At 37.9% G+C, this 19,183-nt stretch overlaps 1 protein-coding gene across 4 annotated transcripts in view; it reads right to left on the minus strand.

Moving 5' to 3' along the window:
* Positions 1 to 2,198: 2,198 nt before the first annotated feature.
* Positions 2,199 to 19,183, minus strand: part of FAR1 (fatty acyl-CoA reductase 1) — a 33,693-nt gene continuing 16,708 nt past the window's right edge. For 3 of the 4 annotated variants that reach the window (XM_063160594.1, XM_063160593.1, XM_063160596.1), the window contains exons 5-12: positions 17,805 to 17,982; positions 17,240 to 17,284; positions 17,014 to 17,132; positions 16,471 to 16,538; positions 14,794 to 14,965; positions 8,522 to 8,651; positions 7,133 to 7,260; positions 2,199 to 5,157 (exon numbers count right to left, since the gene is read on the minus strand). In XM_063160594.1, coding sequence (XP_063016664.1) covers positions 4,995 to 5,157; positions 7,133 to 7,260; positions 8,522 to 8,651; positions 14,794 to 14,965; positions 16,471 to 16,538; positions 17,014 to 17,132; positions 17,240 to 17,284; positions 17,805 to 17,982 — 1,003 coding nt within the window. In that variant the 3' untranslated portion in view covers positions 2,199 to 4,994. Of the gene's footprint in view, positions 5,158 to 7,132; positions 7,261 to 8,521; positions 8,652 to 14,312; positions 14,482 to 14,793; positions 14,966 to 16,470; positions 16,539 to 17,013; positions 17,133 to 17,239; positions 17,285 to 17,804; positions 17,983 to 19,183 lie in introns of all 4 variants that reach the window. The other variant, XM_063160597.1, reaches the window with a different exon arrangement.

Below are 19,183 nucleotides of genomic sequence, written 5' to 3' on the forward strand. Positions count from 1 at the left end.
TGTGTCCTGGACATCCAGTTCTGGGATAATTTCATCAGGAATGAAGGAAAGGATGAGCAGCTGAGTTTCATAAAGATAAAAATAATTCAATTCTATTATGCCATGTTGAATATGGATTAAGGTTGACATACAAAAGTTAACAGTGTCTAAGTACTGAATAATTTTCACAGAGGTGGCAAATCAGATGTTTGCTGATGAACACGGGAATAGCAGAGCTCCTTTCTGCTGCTGGTGGACTGGACTGCTGTTCCTACACAAAGGACACAACAGGAAGTCCTACCAGAAGGGGCAAGGGCAATTTAAGACCTAATGCTCACTCTACACCCCAGAACATTGTAACTAAGTGGTGATTTTCATTTCTTAACTTCTAAGGATCTATAGCAAGTTTCCATATGTGCATTAAGAAGTGAAAGAGGCCTTTCTTCTCCACGTCAGGCCACCAATTTTCCAAAAGTGAGAGTGGCTACACAATGACAATCCTCAAAGGTCTAACAGTTCAGTTAGAGTGATATTAAAGGCTTATGGTAACAATCCCAAGACTTGAGGTTAATGCCTGTGACTGAATTAAGAAGTAAAAAGTCCCATTCACCCTACCTAGGGCCCATGGCTCCAAGCATGCCAGAGCACTAATGAGTTGGAACTTGTGCTTTCACCAATTAGCCACGGTTCTTCTTGCTTCCCATAGAAAGAAGAAAAGCTGCTTGGAGCTGTCACTGTTCCATATTCCAGAAGAGACAGTTGCATAATTACAAATTACTAATTACCTATCAGTGAGTCACAATAGCTGTGGAGCAGGGAAAGCCAAGGCTCCTGCACTAAAGAGAAGCTCTGGGATAACACGAAGCAGAAAAGCGTTTATAAATATCTTGGAAGTGAAGCGGGGTTAAATTTAGTTTGAGATGGCAGAGCAGCAGCTCAGTTACACAACCTTTAACTGGAAGTGCTCTGCAGGCAGAAAGGAGGCCAGAGCTGCCTGAGGGGCTGAGCAATGCTCCACAAGAGAGGAAGGAAACCTGGAACTGAAAGTGCTAAGTGAGACCTGTGCTTCTACATTTATGATGGTAGGGCACATCTTGAAAATCAGAGCTGACAATTGCCAGCAGCTCCACTGCTTCTGCAGATTTACCCAAACACACAGCCAGTGTCTCCAGGCCAGACAAAAACTGCTCGTGCTTCGGCACAAAGAGATTGACAAACAAAAATACACTTCAGTGCATTGCTCCAGAGCAGGGATTCTTTGGTGGCTTTTCTTCATTTCTGCTTTCAGCTCTGCTCAACAGGCTGGGAAATATGTACAGTTATGAGAAGTTTTACTTCCCAGCTCAATGCTGGGTGTTTCTCAGTCCAAGTGACCTTTACAAACCTGTTCTTTGCTTCTCAACAACACAGGATTTAACACTGTACTATGAAGAAAGGGCAAAATGTTCAACAGCACAAGACATAGGGGACTGCATCTTAAAACCTTTTTGCTCTTTGCTTCCAAGATTGAATTTGAGATCAACAAAAACCATCCTGGTTTGGTTTTTTAGTCATAAAGGAAAGGTTAAGCTTAAAGCTGGCAGACCCCCAACCACAGCTTGCAGAGTTTTAGGATTGTATTATTGACAAAAAAGAGGAGGAATCTGTGAAAAATGAATATTCCAAAAAATAGAAAACAAAAACCCACAGCATTTTGGTGATGCGCTGACTTAATGCTACCTTTCCCTCCCTCACCATGAAATGCAGATGCCATAAATAACTGAAGTTCCTTGAAATGTTAATCCTAAAGCTTCTGCAAAACCACAGCACCTTTTTTAAACCATATGAAAATGCAGATGGGTTCATGCTAAAGAAGCAAATGTGAAACTAACAGTACAAATGAACAAGCAATGACAGCGAGGGGAAAAGAGGCTGACACACAAAACAGTCACCATGAGCAGGAATACCTCTCCATGTGTTCTGATGAAGGATTAGATCCTGGAAGCCAGGTTTAGATTCTGGGGGTTTGGTGGACTTTCTGGGGTTTAGGTTTTGGTTTGTGATTGTGAAGTTTCTCTGGTTTTGCTTTTTTCAAAATGCTCATGAATCAGAACTTGATTTTCATAGTTCTCACAAAGGAAAAGAGCATGTTCATGTATATTGAAGTGGCATTTAAATTATCTTGGTATTTTCCACAAATTAGACTAAACAACATAAAAAGATACAATGAACACTGTAACAACACTTTCAAGGGATTTGTTTATTTTTGGTTTACAAACAAAGGCACCCAATATTTCTGTTTATGTCATATAAAAGCTCACAGATTTAGCATTTGTTTCCAAACATCTGTTCCTACAGCAGAGAAAAACATTACAGGAAAATGTCTTTTTTTTTCCTGGTCCCCAATTTAAATACCAGTAACAGTTCAGTGATAATGTTGTTTCAGTCTGTTCCTCTTCCTATTAACCAGCTGATAACCCTCCTGTAGCTTGCTAGTCAAAACACTGAGTCTGCCTTCGTGGACCAAAATATAGTTCCAGTATATTCCTGACCAACATCCTTTATGTGCAACCACTGGTGTGAAGAACTGCAGGAGGACAGGGCTCCCATACGGAAAAAATCCAATAGTTCCAGGTAGAATTTCACAGACTGACCACAGGAAGTGACAAAACCAGCAGAAAAAATGTGACATTGAATCTACTGTCAGTTCAACAGGATGACTGATGAATTGGTGTAAAATACCAATAGGGCACAGAACAGTCTCCAAAGAGGGGAAAAAATGGATTTCTAAATTGGCAAATGTTTAGTGTAGAGGTTAAATAAGCTTAGGCTTAAAGTAATCCCTCTCTTTGTTATTTATCCAAAAGACTAAATTTCTAAGCAGTGTCTTGGACCAGAAGTAATGGGTTCATTGGCTCCATAGTTCATCTCAGTGTTAACAAATCAAGGTTACAAGTATCATGTTATAATGTTCATATATTATGTTTATAGTTAGAAACAACCAAAATTCCTAAGTGGATTGTTTCACAGAATAACTTTCAGAGTATGATGAAGTTACCTTTAGCAAACTTCAGCTACGTGCCAACATGGGACAAGGGGTGTCAGTGGACTGGAGGCCCCTCTGAATAAAGTCTAGAATTCAGGAATGCTTAAGCATACTTTCAGGTCTAGCGAGATACTTGGGGAGGCAGCTAAAATCTCATACACTTACTGTATCTGTTAAAGTGTAACATCTCCAAGCACAGAAGCCTTAATTGATTTCAGCCACACTCTGAGGTCTCTCACACAAGGTGTGGTCCTGGACCATTTAGGCTTTTCATCACTAGCTTTGTATATACACCAGGAATTTAAAAAAGGAATTACAGCTTAACTACTTACTACAGAATATTTAGCTTCAACAAGGAAGCCATTATCTTTTCAAAATGAGATATACACCTGCAGGAAAGGTGCTCTCTTTAAAGTAAGAGTTTTTAGAGGAATAGCAAAATAAGTTCTTTACAAATTTAATTCAATAGGACAAAAAACTACCAAGGGCAAGTAAAATGTAGTTCTTGTGTAATTAAGTCATTATTTGCCTTTCCAGGCAGATTCAAGAACAAATTCATCAGTACAAACTGATTTGAATGAACAAACACTGGGCAAGGGTACTGGTCAGTGCATGAATTAGAGGAACACTACAGTGTTCTCAAATCTGTGCAACCAAAATTTAAAGGGATCTTCATGTATTGCCTTGGATTAAAGAAAGGATTCAATCTTTTCCTACAACTTTCCATTTTTACAAATGTCTTCCCTACTGAAACAAAGTAATAACATGCAGGAAAAAAAACAGATTTCTTCAGGTTTAAACCTAATAATTTAAGTTATAAGATAGATGGAAGAACTGTTAACATCTCTTCATTTTGGAGCAAGGTGCATCTTACTCTGCTTGCCCAGTGAAATAAGGTTTTACTAGGACAGGGATGAAAGAGTGTGCTTGTGCATTGGTGTTGACCATGCATCGAATTTACCAGCTCAGAGATTTGGAAAAAAATATTAATTCTTGATGTATTTGCTAACATTGCTTACAACTTAAAAACAGGTGTATCTCTTAATGAAAGTCTACAGCTTGTCCTGCTACTATTACCAGCAATATAAATAACAACCAAGCATAATGAATTCCTTTTCATTACATTTACCCTTTGAAGTCAGAAGTGCTAGCTCTGTGTTCTCAATAAAAAAAATAAATCATTAAAAAGAAGACAGTCGATTACTTTATTTACCCCTCTCTAGGTAACACTTCCTTTTATGTGCTCAATGCAAGGATCAATTCTGCTTTCAGAGTAGCAAATTGTTCATGCCGACACAAATGCAAGTTGGGCACAGCCAGGTTCAAGCACAGAACCGAATCACAAAGTGCATTCTGAAGCCCAGATCTACAAAAGGCCTTTCAGTAAATAAGGAAGGTTGGTTCATTTTTTAATTTCTTTTTTTCTTTTAAAACAAAGGAGGCACCCTCGTTGCATCCCTACTTTGAGGGGAAGGGAAGAAGTGGCAAAACCTAAAGACAAATTACAAACGTTCTCAATTATTTTATTTCAGGAGATCCAGAGTAATTTGTACACTTTTGCAACTTGCAAAACCCTTCGTAATTTAGAAGAATTCAAATAAATAGGTCTACAGCAACTAGTATCTACTATGCCAATATTTATCTTGCTCAATGTGGAATAATACTTAAAAAGAAAAAAATCATCTTAAGGCAGATTCCAATCAAACACGTTCCAAAATGCACAGTTATGTTGGTCAGTGGTCTAATATGTCTTCCCCAGTTTAGAGTTATCTAAATGCTTTTCTAAGCCAATTCAGTGTGGCACTTGCCCTTGTTATTTGCTCCTTTTCCAGGAAGATACACAGCTAACATTACAAATACCATACCTCTTATTTCTCACCTCAATTAAAAACGAAATTATGCTTCACGAAATGTGAGATGACTACATGTTACAGGGTTTGTGCAGTTAGACCACCATATGCATAGATGTCCTAATGCTAAATTCTCTTCCTCAGTATCTCATTGTGCTGGAGGCTCTGAAGTAGGAGAGGAACTTGTAACACAGACTAACCACAAAGTACCAGATGTTTCTGGCCATTTGTGACCTCGCGATGAAGATGCGCCAGATCAGGATCACGAGGATCGTGTTGAAGCCGTAGCGAATGTTCCTCAACCTGGGGAGAAACAAAAGCCATCACTAAGGGCCAACCTGCAACAACTCCGAGGGAAAAAGAACACTCTAAAAATTAATTTCTGGTGTAGAATACAACTTGTTTATCTGTTCATCTCAAGATACATTACGAGTAATGACAGAAGTGAATAACAAACAGAGAAGGCTTTTCACTGCTGAAAATATAATTGTAACCTGTTGCTCACCACATGTACTTCTGCTTTAGAGCTGCTTGATGGAAACCTCCTGAAGCCAACATCACAGTGATAACTTACCTATAGAAGGCTGCCAACCAAAAAATATTTAACACTCTGAACTTTCCTTTTCTCTACCATGTATTTAAAACTTCTTAAATACGTAAAAATAACTGTAAACACTGATAACAATAACAAGAAAAAAAACCAAAATGCCTCACCCCATCATAAGAACTCATCAAATTTTCCAGATATTTCCACCCTCTTCACTGCAATTTCAAACTCCTTCCTTCTCAAGGAGGTACATTGAAAGTGCAGGATAAACTAAGTGACCTTTTAGAGCACTGTGCTTTTTTAGCAATCTTTTCACCTGTAGAGATGGAAATGTCAAGAAAAACAGCACCCAGAATTTGCTCAGATTACTTAGAAACAGAGCAATCTCTTTGGCTCAGTAGATCATGACAATTTATATTTTAAAGGCAGCTCTTTTCAGGGAAATCTTGCAAAACCTTGAAATCTTTATCGTTTATCTTGTTTACAGGTAAGGCTGGGTTCCTTTACAAATCTTATTTGCAGAGAAAAACAGCTAAAATCTGTGTTACAAAAGCAATACTTTTCCACTTGAGGAACAAATCTACCCAGTGGTTCCCTAGAGAAAAATGTCACCTGGGCTGCCAAATCTGGTTAATTCTAAGGCAGCAGACTGCAAGTTCAGATTAGAGTTAAGAACTAGATGGTAATAAAAGAGACCAAATTAATACCTCAGAGCAAATGTAAGTCAGAATCTAAACCTCTTGCTAAACAATCCACTTACAAACTTTAGAGCTGGGGGCAACCAGAGCCTGCTCTAATACAAGATTATTTCTTGAGTCATTTTCACTATGATCCTTTGCACAAAGAACAGCAGCCATGTGATAATTTCTATTCACTTTTCAATAGCATCTAAACAGAAATTTAATAAACCACCCTAACAAAACAACCCAGAAGGGACACTTGTTTAGCTATTTCCACAATTATCACAGATCCTGTCTTTCAGAAGTATATTTGTCATTTTAACATAGACCAAACCCTTCCACAGCTGCAAATCCTTGTCTTTAGAATGACAACAACCTGGAGTCACAAATCACGACATGGATTGTTTCTCTGTGTGCTATCAGGCTTGCAGACATGATGTAGCATTGCAGAACAAGATGATTTTTATTTCACTTTTAAAAAAGAGAAATCAAAGACTACAGCTGCCTTGATGAATCAGCCAAGAACAAAACAAGGACAATTGTGCTAATAAAATTCTGGACAGTATCAATCCCTCCAAATGGCAGGAATTAAGTCACAGAGAAAAGGCCAAAGGAGGTCATCCTAGAGCACCAACAAAGTGTCCTGCTCTGAAGCGCTGAGTCTCTGCCTGTTTATTTACCTGCCTCAAAAGATCACATTCCCAGAACAGCTATTGTTCTATTAAACTCCCCAAAGAAGCCATTCTGACCTGTGTAGCCACGTAGCTTTGACCTTCCAAAAGATGCTTGGGTAAAATCAAAAGCCTGAATTACAGCATCCACACCAGTGATCCCAGACTGATACTGCAACTATTAATTCTGGGGAGCAACTCAGGAACAACAAATGTTTTTGAAAATGCTTCAGACCACTGGACTGGAACAGAAGAATTGTGGAAAACCTAAACAGTTGCTATGAAGAACAATTGAGTCCTGACATGGAAAAGCAAACCTATGCAGGGCATAGAAAATATAAAATTAGACTTTAAGAAAAAAAAATTAAGATTATACTTACTTATTTAAGTGTTTCCTAGCTGCAGGGAGGCCTGACATTTCTTCATTCAGCACGTATTTCTTTGTTCCCAGGCAGTAATTTTCCATATATTCTGCCCAGTGTAGTTGTCGAACATCAAAATTAAATGTCTGCATAAGAGAAAAGCTTTCACTGTTAATTGCCTAAAAATTCACCCCTGTATCATTTAAATGAAAATAAATTTCTTTATTCCAGATAAATCCAATTTGCCTTTGACACAAGAAGGTTATTCTATCCTTAATCCTAGAGACAGTCCCGATTTAGGTTCCATTTCTGATTCAACCACCAGCTCGTGACATAATCTCTTCCAAATTTCAATCACTTCATGCCTTATTTTCCCTCCTCTTCTCTCCACTTCTCAGTTTTCCCACTTCAACTGTCTGTAAGGAATTCCATTCTAAAAATAACTATTTCCTAGTAGGTTATTTATTTTTAAGCAACAAAATTATTCTAATAAGCTCTATAATAAACACTGCTCTGTGCCAAGTTCACTGTTTGGTAAGTGCAGGGTGCTGTTAGCTGTGCTTAGAGTTGTACGGTTATATTTTAAATACTGTTAGATTTTAAATATATTTAAATACAGATTTACATCTAAATGCCTTCTTTAGGAGAAAAGATCACTATGATGAATTTGATACAAAAGTTTTTTACTGATGTATTGATTTCTTCATCTCAAGATTCTACAGTAACAGTGTTTAAATCCCAACAAAATGCAGCAATTTGAAAATACTAACAGCTCAAATTGTCTGGCATTTTGGTTTTCAAGTTTTTCCTGAACTCAAGTTGCTAGGAGGAGGCAAGAGGACAGGAAGGGGTGGAAATACCATCCACGCAAAAATCACCAAAAGCTATTTTATTTCCTACATTTAGACAGCTTACATAGGACTCTGGCAGCTTTTCTGGAATGTAACTACTGGGAAACACTTCAGCAGCAAAGACATCTCAAGAATGACAAAATTGTTCCAAATACATAAGGGAATCTGAGCTTTTAGAACTTTAACTGGTAATTTTTATTCTGCTGAATACTAACCAACAAAGTCATAGCAGAAAGGAAGTTGAAATTCAGTTGGGGCACCTGGTGGAGGAGGTAGGGAAAATCTGGAGTAAAGTTAAACCTGGGAAGAAACAACTTTTCCTTCTTCCTCAACAAACTGTCATCCGTGTTTCACTTCTCCTTGCCCTCCTTCATCTCCTCGTGTCACTGATGTAGCTTTTCACACAGGCCTGGCACATGTGAAAGGATCTCCCAGGAACCTGCAGTGTGAGCTCCTCCCAGCTCAGCTGCACCTTCCATCAGCTCCTTATTCTATCTTGCACTGCTGAGCTGCTGCCCCCTCTCAGCCCCCATGGCCACAGCACACAGCCACTTGCCTTTTTGTCTTCAGGGCTGAGCTGGTTCATCAGCATGGTCATGTTCTCAGTGTTCCAGGTCCAAGAATTGCTGGTAAAGTACTCTAAAAACATCATGGACTTGTGAAGACGTGTTATTGTCTTCATCATCCTGCAACCCGAGGCATGGAGCAGACATGTTACAGGGGTAAAGGGTAGTTCCAACAAGGGAAATAGACAATAACATTTTGTACCCTCCAATCCCCTACCCCACCTCCAAAAATCCCATCTTGCCTAAAGCGAGATGTACCTAAAGCATATTATATTACATCAATAGGATATTTCTGCATAGTATTGAAGTGAACTTTGGCTGTCCAATCTCTGCATAAACCAGAAATTGTCACAGTCCTTTTTTTCCTAATCCTACTTCCCAGTGGAATTGTAAATTAACATTTTTTTTCTTTTTTATTACAGGGAACAATATGTTGTCTTCTGCTGGTAACTCTTAGTTTGGGACAGGGAGATGAAACCCTTTTGCCTTCAGCACACTGGAATATTCAGCTGTACTCAAGAGTCTGACTTGACAGAAGGCTCAGATTGCACAGAGCACAATGTCTGTGCAGGACCTTCCCTTAAATAAGGGAGGAAGCTGCCCTGATCTTCCTGCACATTGTGCAAGACCACATCTCTGTAACAGAACAGAGGTTTTCATCATGGTTACTAAGAGATCCAGGCTTAAAACCACCAGCAGCAAAGGGCAGGAAAATATTTAAGGGCAGAGACAGATCATAGCAGATCGTGTTCTATGCTACTTCAAAATATGCAGAAATACCTTCCATCATCCTTTATTATGCAGAGGAAGAAACTCTATAAAATCATCACTTGGAATACAGAAAAATTATGTTATAAGGATCAATTTGGGCAAGTTTCTCTTTGATCATACAATCCAAAGTGGGCCAAAAAAAAAAAAGTATGAGTCATCCAGCCTCTCACATGCAAAGCTTCCACATTTGTGACAAGAAAATTGTTTCAAGTGTCCCAGTGCTAGAGATGGCCACTCAATTTTAATAAGTACTAACTAGTACCACATGGCCTAATGCTATTAAATTCCTGCTTTGAGTGCTCAAGGTATTTCCATCTCACACAAATGGAAAACTGCTTCCAATTTGATCCTTATAGCAGGACATGGATCCTTTCAAGCACAACAGTAAGGGGGGAGGCAAAGAAAGCAGAACCCACTACTAACAGGAAATGGTTTTCTGAAGGTAGATTTTGCCAAGAAAGATCACAGAAGCAATAAAAACAAACTTATTTTTCTCTGAAAGCTACAATGCATTTGAATGCATCTTGATGCACTCATACTTGTTGAAGGGATTGTCCCAGAAACTCTTCTAAAGAGAGTATTTTGCATTGCATTAGTGTCCCTTACTAGCAGCTGGCATCTCAGTATCTAAAACATTAAAATTTCCTCTTTTTCTTCTCACAGAATGGAATAGAGCAACACAAACCACAGAGACTACTGAAAAATGTAATCTCTAAAGCACAAAATGCATATCTTTTTTTAAACCTCATAGAAATATATCTACCAATTCAGAAATTACTTCAAGTGTTAGATCAGCAGCTGATTTTATTACTAAGCACCTCTAGGAGCTTTCAAAGACCTGCTTAGATTTTCGCCAGTTGGGCAAGGTGACACCAATGAGGACTGAGTTGAACTGGAGCTCCCCTGATGCAGAAATAATTGGGAATATAAACTCTGCATCCAAAACATATCCTGTGCAACCAAGACTACATTGAACCAGAAAAAAGGGGATTTATGTTAGTTATGTCAAAAAATTAGGAAAATAACTCAAAACTTGGAAAGCAAAGATCTCACTGGTCAGATAAGCCAAAAATACCTCAGAGCTTGGATAAAATTAGTGCCAAACAGCATTTAAGCCTTTTTGCAGAGCTCTGTCCACTGACAGTCTGAAGATTATTTAACCTGACTTGCCCTTTTGAACCTTCCCAGTCTGTGTCCTTATGCTAAGCTGGACAAGCAGCTGAATTTTAGAGCGCTTTGGCTGCTACTGTTCAAAAACCTTGCGCCTCTGCAAAATACTAACTGAGCAAATGAATATCTGATTAGATAAGTGCATATTTTGAACTTGTTTCTGGACACTGACATTGGTTTTCATTCTTTTCTTAACAAAAACAAAAAAAAAACCCCTAAATTTAAACTAATGCAAAACTGCGCTGGGATTCTTTTTGCCTCTGCTCATGGATATGACTTTAGAGCTTAGCTAAGCTGATTACAGAAAAAAAAAAGCTTAAAAGAGGGTTTTTTCCCTCCCTCTCTCCAACTCAAATTGGATTTAGCAGCTGACCATAGAACCAGCTGATTCAACTCATCAAGGAAAAATTTTTCTTTGTAGGGTTAATTTCTTTCTCTACCAGCCCAAAGAATCCAGTTCTGCACATTATCTCAGCTGCTTGATAAATGACAAAGCTGGAGGAAGTGGACCAAGTTTCTCTGTGACACTTTGCTGGTTTGCACTAAATCAACAGGAAACTACACTTCTCTTTGAGGGGAGGAAAAAGCAGCCTGGTGACATTGAGAGATGTCAGCAATGAGTGCCCTTTAGTGGACGCTGGTGTGGCTCTGGCAGACTAAGCTGGAACTGCAATGGCACCATGCTCCTCCTGTGAATGGCAACACACATGACTCAAAACCCAGCACCAAGTCACACAATGGAACTTTCTCCCTCAAGTTCTGAAGGTTAGTTATTCCAAAGCCAGCCATTGGACACAAGTCATAAATACCAACACCAAATATAACCAGTCAGTACAAGACCAAGCATTGCCTCACAGCTTCTTCATCAGCTGAAGACAGAAAAAAGCCAGCCCTGTGACCATCTCACAGACCTGAGCAGCCAGTCTGGGTGACTTGCGCCCAGATTCAAGGTACAGTTTTGCTTCCTGCTTCTGCAGTCCTAACTGCCATCAAGACCAAGCACATTACAACAGTTTGAGAAGCACATCACAGGAATTAAAAGTTTAAGCAAGTTAATTCAATTAACCATAAGTTAGGTGGGCTTGTTTCTGTATCAGACAATTCAAAGTGACCTGGCTTAAGGCCATAACTGCAATTTGAAGAAGTCTTGCACACAACTTATTGTCTCCATGTTAAAACAGTCCTGATACCAAATACAGACTGATCCCTCAGTGGATCTACAGGCTGCCAGTCTGCAAGTCTCTGCAGAAGCATTACAGATAATTACTTTCTTTTAAAGACTCCTCTAAAAAACACAGAACAAGCTTTTAGATTTGTCTTGGTTCAGATTTTCACCAGGATGTAAATTTTGAACTGTAAGACACACTACTGAATTCTTATCTTTCCAGCAGCTCTGTGGTTGCTTTAAGCACACAATTTAAGCACTGTCAAGGTATAAAAATGTATTGATCTATTTAACATGATTTGCTTCTAATTCATTTCTGGTTTGTAAGACAGTAATTACATGAAAGATGCTTCCAGTTTTAAGAAGATTTAAATTGAAATGACAAGATGTAAAAAGACCTAATTTCATATCTCACTCCATATATCAGCCACACCTTTCCTTTAGCTTTCTAAGAAGCAGTAACAGAAGAATTGCTGCAGAAATCTCTGAACTACAACTTTAAATATTTCACATCACATGCTATTTTCTCAGAGCAACTGGGAAGATCTGCTTGGTGTGCACTTTTAAAGGCTTTAACATTTCAAATATACCAAACTGCTTTTAAAAAACACACAGTTCTGTCATGCTAAGCACTATGGAAAGCTACAGGAGCAAACTATGCCTTGTGTTAAAGATAACTAGACAACTAGTAAGCTCTGCTTTGCAACTAGGTATGTATGGCAAGCTACCAACAACACTACCTTTAAACTTCAATGCTAAGGTTTATTACCACTAGTTACATAACTGCACAATGCTAGAGCATTATTTAGTATAAAATATTAAATCTTCATTATGCCAGTCCTTTTTGTACATGTTCTTTCTATACAAATTTGGAAGAAATACTACATAGGTTATTTCTTCCTTCCCTTTCCTTACCTTTTAATACTATCAGAGAATCGTTTAATTCAAGAACCTTCAACTAGATGCAAAAACAGCAAAAATATTTCCATTTTATCAAAAACATTGCTTCCACAAGTGAGGTGCCAAAAATTGACTCCCCATTGCAGAAAGATTACAACAGATAAATGCTTTGAAAATAGGAAGATTTTTTGTTTTAATTTTTATTATTACTAACATAATCATTTAATTCTGTAGGATCATAGACCTGATCTATTTCTAGCTTCTTCCTTTTCTTCTACTTGATAAAATTTTTCATTTGATTGCAGTACAATATCCTGATGGTATGACAAGAGTGCAGTTAAACCTGCACAGTGATTTCATTACTTATTTTTCTTGTAGAGAGTTCAGTGTACTCAGCACAGAGAGGGTAAGCACCCACCCATGTAAAGGCAGGTTAGCAAAGTATTTGTATTTTCTTGTGCTCATTTTATTTCATTTTTACTATACTGTTGTTCTGGTAAATCGCAGTGGAAAAGGTCACATTTTTAATTATGCCAGCCCTTCTTCATAGGAAACCCATCCAATCACTGTTATAGTAAGCTAAGTATGAATATTCATATCAGTAAACATCTCTTTTTTATTCTGTAAAGTATTAATGTCACCAATTGTACCAGTAGTGACAAAAGTCCTAAATTCCATCTTTAGACATCAAGTAAGAACTCTAGGAAAAGCAAAAACAAGAATCAACATTCAATTCATATGTTAGAATATAAAACCTAAGCTAAATATTCTAAACTGCATGATTTCTCACAGCCTCATTTTACTCCCACTAGTCAAATACTCAGCAGACCAGCTGCCTTTCAAAGCCTGACAAGATTCTGGCAGCACTCCTTCCCAGCCATGCAGAAGACAAGACATTGGCATTTATAGCATAACTATTTTAATGAGGGATGAAGTTTTCATATCTGTCAGGGAACTTCTATCAATTTTTATTAAAAATAACTTAAAAAATGCAAGAGAACCCGGAAGCTAGGATGTTTTATATACAATACCTTCTTTAGAGTTGAAAGTCTTTAAACTTTTTAATGTGGGAAGATTATTGTACAGACTGCCACTGCTGCTGCTTTAAGAATTATACTGTTGCAGCTGAGAGGTTTTCCCCTACAAACCATTTACACAGCTCCTTTCTACTCATCCAGTGCTGTAAAGACAGACCTAGACTACAGGACAACAAATGAATACCATTTGTATCAATGCATTGTCATGACAGTGGAGGTTTTATAGTCTGAAGGCAAATGCTTATGAAAATGTAACACAAGAAATTACTTAAGGCCATGTGGCTTTGCAAATCTGACACAAATTGTAGTGGTACCTTATATACCTTCTACATGATTTAGTTTAGCCTATTATTTTCACCACTTTAGTTAGCCAAATACTAGCCTAAATATTATAAACTGAATGGAATGTTGAGATGATACAAACCAACATACCAGGTCGATTTGTATCATCTACAGGAATAATATGCAATGAAAAGACCAGTCCCCCATTCCATTTTCAGTTTATAAAAGCAACAACAACCTTAACACAAGCCACCTCCTAGAGTTTAATGACTGACTAGGATTCTGATCCAAGACATCCCTTGGACAGCATTGTTAGGCCAGTCATTAAACTCTTCAAAATGCAGCCACTGGATTCTTACTGCTTAGTTAGTAAACCTAGATAGTGCCCAGGCCATGTCTTCTTTACAAGTCTCCACCACCTTATGGGCAAGATATTTTTAGCCCTGTCCCTCTTACCATGGTTTCCGACCTGTCAACATGAGCAAAACATCAAAGAAGAAAAACACTAAAAAGTTCTCTGCACACCGGCAGTAAAACAAGAGGGGGTTGTAGGAAAAATTAAAGGCAGGTTCTCTCGCTACTTTTTCTAGCGGATATTTCTCGTAATTCTTACTCATGATGCGTTCTGTAGGAAAAAATAAGGATCAACATATTTTTAGTATTTATTTTCCAAGAATAAACATCACTTCTATATCTTTTAATTTTCTTGACTACTCAAACCCCCAGACTATCCAAGATCTATCTCATTTTTGCTAGAAAGTTCAAAGCCACTTTGAATTCCAGGACCTGTTCTCAGGAAAAAAGGTTGAGTTTTAGTCACAAAACATTCAGGGGAAAAAAAAATACCAAAAAAGTTAAAATCAACACACAACACAGTGTAAGCATAGCTTCATTTAAAAGTCAGAGGAACAAACAAGGCAGAGCCAGTCAGCATTACCTTGGGCTTCTTCCAGTAATCCTGAGGTAGGTATCATACAGGAATGCTGGGGCCTTATGGCTTACAGCAATCCAGTAATGATATAAAAGGTGATTGGAAGTTAGATTTACATTGGGCCGTCTGAAGGCCTGTTCGAGAGGGTTCCTCTTGAAAGTGGAAATTACATGGTATTCTGAGAAAGAAAAGTTGCACAACAGCTTCGATAATCACTATGTCAAATGTAATGCTTTTCTAAGTACATGACAGGGTACAGCATCAACAGGAGGGTCTTATTGAAATAACCACCATAACTCTTCTACAATGCACAGTTATAAGCTTTTAACTTAAAATACTCTTGAACTGGTTCTCATTATAATCAAGAGATGGTTTATGCCCTCATCTTCATATTTCACTGCAGCTTCTCTCTTTCTGTTCCCTACCTTAGAAGTTGGTAGTTTCAAACACTGACAACAATTTCAGTTTATAAAGCAAGTAAAGCTATTTAAATAGTTATCTACAGTTCATGAAGAGTGTTATTCTGATCACTTGTGTAAAGAATTTTAGAACAGATTGAGGACTCTGCAGTCATCTGAAGTGATTTGAAATGATATTTTCAACCAATTTATCCAAATTTGGGCATTAAGAAAAAAGCAATTAGGGTGGGACTTCATGAGAAAGTCTTAACACCTGTAAATTCAGTACCTAACAGATATTGCAGGATCAGGGTTTTTAAAAGTTATGTGGAAATGCACCTCTCCTTTAAATCTCCTCTTATAACTTTATGCTGTTGTTTATAGACAGCACTTAAATACCTTGATTCACTTGGGATACAAGTGAAGTCAGCAATTCTCAAAGTTTAATTGAAGCAATAATGTTTGCAACTACAAATCCACGTAAAATGGGCAAAAGCAAGTAAAATGGATTTAAGTATTGAGGTTAGCTGAAAGAAAAATCTGAGTTTCAGAACTAATTTCTAGGAAAACTGAAAACTAATAAAAGGTTTTACTATGCCAAACAGCCTGCATTGTTCTTTACAACATTCACTATTACAAAGCTGTTGGCCTGTGGGTTACATCTTAGTCAGGATATCTCAGAGTTGAAAACAAGTGGTCATATTTCCTTAAAGGCTACTCTTCCCTGTACATGAATTGTTCAAGTGTCATGCAACAATCTGAATATTAAAAAAGCCACCTCAACCAACAATCAGCTTAAGCCAAACACAAAAAAGCTACACAAGGGCAAAACTATTACCAGACCTCTCAATTATGCAGATGTACAAAACATTTAATTGTGGGCTGCTTATTCATATGTTTTTTCACATGTATTTATTGATGTTGGCATTACAGCCAGCATCACTGCTGCTCCTCTGAGCAATGCTCCTCTCCACACACTACCTACACTCTGTGGATTAGGTCATGGCAGAAGCAAACCGAAAAATCAGTTCTCCCATAGTTTAAGTTAATAATGGAATAAGAGTAACAAAGAAAAATACCAATAAGAACTAAATGAAATGCTGCAGGGGGAGGGGGGGAAGAATTAACAGTGGAAGCTAATGAGAAAGCACAGTTCACTGCAAAATTGAGAGGTATGGCTAAAATACCAGTTTCAAAATTAAAAATGCATTATGGTTTACTGATTATAACCTGTTTGATTTTCTTTTTGTATTAAGGTTAATGAGAAAGAAGAAACATGGCCTACCAACTTCACTCCAGTGGAAAGGATTGGTGCCACCTGTTGTACAGTTATATACCATGACTTTTTTTGGTCTGGGGAAAAAGAAGACAAAAGAGCAAGTTAGAAGAAAAACAACCTTTTGAAAATACAAACAGAACAGATGCCCAAAATTATGCTTCCCCTCAACAGCATCATTTATATAAAGCAGAAAGCACAGTCTCATGGTGGATTCTTTGCTTTAGCATCTTCCAGTATTTTTCTCCTTCTTTAATTATCTTTTTTTTATTATTATTTCAGAGAAGGCATCACCTACACTACTACAGCTTGTATTGATTACAAACAAGACCCAGGAGAGAATTTTCAGACATATCTTCATAATATCAGAAGGTGCTATCTTCCTCTGGCATAAGCAAGTTACCCTTTGAGACACTAAGCTGTCAGAACCTTAGATTGCTTTGTCCTGAAGGAACAGCAGGACACTGACAAGGATTTCAATACAAGACTGCTTTAGTAAACACACAATATCATTTCCAAATATTCAGTACTCTCTTTTGTCACTATTTATACCTATTAATTGCAGAATACCAGGCTGCTGCAAGTGTGGTATTGACAACAACATCTATTGGGACAAGATCTGCTAATGCATCGTTGGAAGCTCTCATCGTTCGAAGAATTCCTTTTCCTGCCTTGAAGAACAAAACAACAAAGAGAGACAGAAGACCCAGCAGTGAAACATATGAAGCTTTTCTGCCTCCCAAAAGGAGGGGGAAAATTAAGTATATTCATTACTTACAGCAATGAAGATACCACTAGGTCCATTGAAGTTATCAATCCAGCCCTATTAGGAAGGGAGAGAGGGAAAGGATTTGGTTAGAGCATACTGAAGTCAGCAGCTGCAAGTGAAAATCTGAGCAGTTTCTATATAGGTAAAGGGGTGGAGGAAAAGGAGACCAAAGAGGAGAAAGATTTTTAATTCCATGTTGCTAAATAAAGTTTTTCCGTAGCAAATTCTGATGATGTAACAAGTTCTATGACTCAGACAAGAGATCTACACGTAGGACACCATGGTTCTTCACAGAAAGATGTTATCTACTTATTAGTGAATGAACTGCAATTACCCATAAAAATACTTTTATGTGCAAAGTATTCAAGTTTACAAGTCTTTTTAGACTAGCAACTCAGGTGTTTTTCACTTTAGAACCAAAATACATTCTTGCTCAGTTTTGACAGTATTTAGACTCATACTGTTATCAGTCATCCAGAAGCAACCAAGACACAACTTCATGGTCCAAGAGATTTTCGTCTACAAAGTTCTACAGTCTACAGCAAGATGGTCAGGTGACAGCTCAGGGACTTACAGGAAAAGGCTCCTTCCAGCTGGCACCAATGATGGACGGCCTTACAATGACAAGGTTTAAATCTGCACCTTCCTGCTGCACCACGGATTCAGCTAAGGCTTTTGTGTATGTGTAGGTATTAGGTCTTTTGCCTAACAGTTTAGGAGTAATATCATTGACTAGGTCATCATCCATCCACCTAAAGAAACAAAACAAGAATTAAGTGTAAATTACTGCATGCTGCTTCACTGGGGAGGTGGGGTGTGAAATGGTGTAGTTGCTATGACTATTTTTTCCTCATTTAAACAAAAACACACACCTAAGCAAAAACAAATTTCTCAGAAAAATGAAGGCTTGCATGTTCAGTGTCCATCAAAAGAAGCACACTGGGATTTATTTTTTGCCCTGAGAATTCATTTGTAACACACCAACTACAGAGCAAGCAGTACACTCATTTACAATAATCCAAATTCTGCCAACCAAATTCTCAAAGATGGAATGCAGACACAGCAAATTAGTCTTTGGAACACAGGCTCACTGTATTATCTACAAAGTGATATCACTGCAAGGGAGTCCCAGCTGTATTACCAGCATCCCCTCCACCTTTGTGGTGGTGAGCAATCATATACCACCCCTGAAGCAAGCTGGTCACAGTGTTTCTCCCTTTAAATTAATCAAATCTTGCAATTTCATCTTGCTTCCCAGTACCTATTAAAATCCTAATAGCCTTCAGTCATAGCACACAAATTAGCTGTGCCCCTGCAACTATTGCTGCTTTGGTGATCTTCGCTGCAAAACAGGACTTGAATTTTATTTGCTTTTATTAGTCACAGAAATGGAATTTATTGTTTTTCACCAATGTCATGTTACAAAGTAGATACACATCAGACTCCTTTCATGATGTGAACAGGGTAGGAAGAGGGGTAGTGAAGGCTAGGGATCACTCTTTTATAACTTCACAAAAGCCTCCCCTCAGGAGTTCTAAAGCACACACAGCTGTCTTAGCCCACAACAAACAGTTTAAGTTACATTTGTCTCTTCACAACTCAGATATTTAAAAACATGACTGTTTTGCAATCTCTCATTTTCTAAGTGTATTTAAAGTCAATGTTATAAGAAAGGGCTGGCTCAATGTGCATTCCAGGTGGTAGCTCACTTGGTTTTAATGTTAGCATTCTTCCACCTAAAATCACAAGTTAAAGTAGGTATTTTAATTTTTAATTAGTTTTTTTCAGTTTCGTATTTCTCTTCCAAGAGGTCATATTTTGTACAACAGGTAAGAATGAAGAGACTGATGTAGAGTTACATTACACTTATCCCATATTGTCACCTGTTTCAGAGTTTGACAGCTACTAAGTAAGACCTCAGGACAGTTAATATACACACAAAAAAATACCAAA

This window comes from Melospiza melodia, chromosome 6 (genome assembly GCF_035770615.1).
Source record: "Melospiza melodia melodia isolate bMelMel2 chromosome 6, bMelMel2.pri, whole genome shotgun sequence".
Taxonomy (NCBI): Eukaryota; Metazoa; Chordata; class Aves; order Passeriformes; family Passerellidae; genus Melospiza; species Melospiza melodia.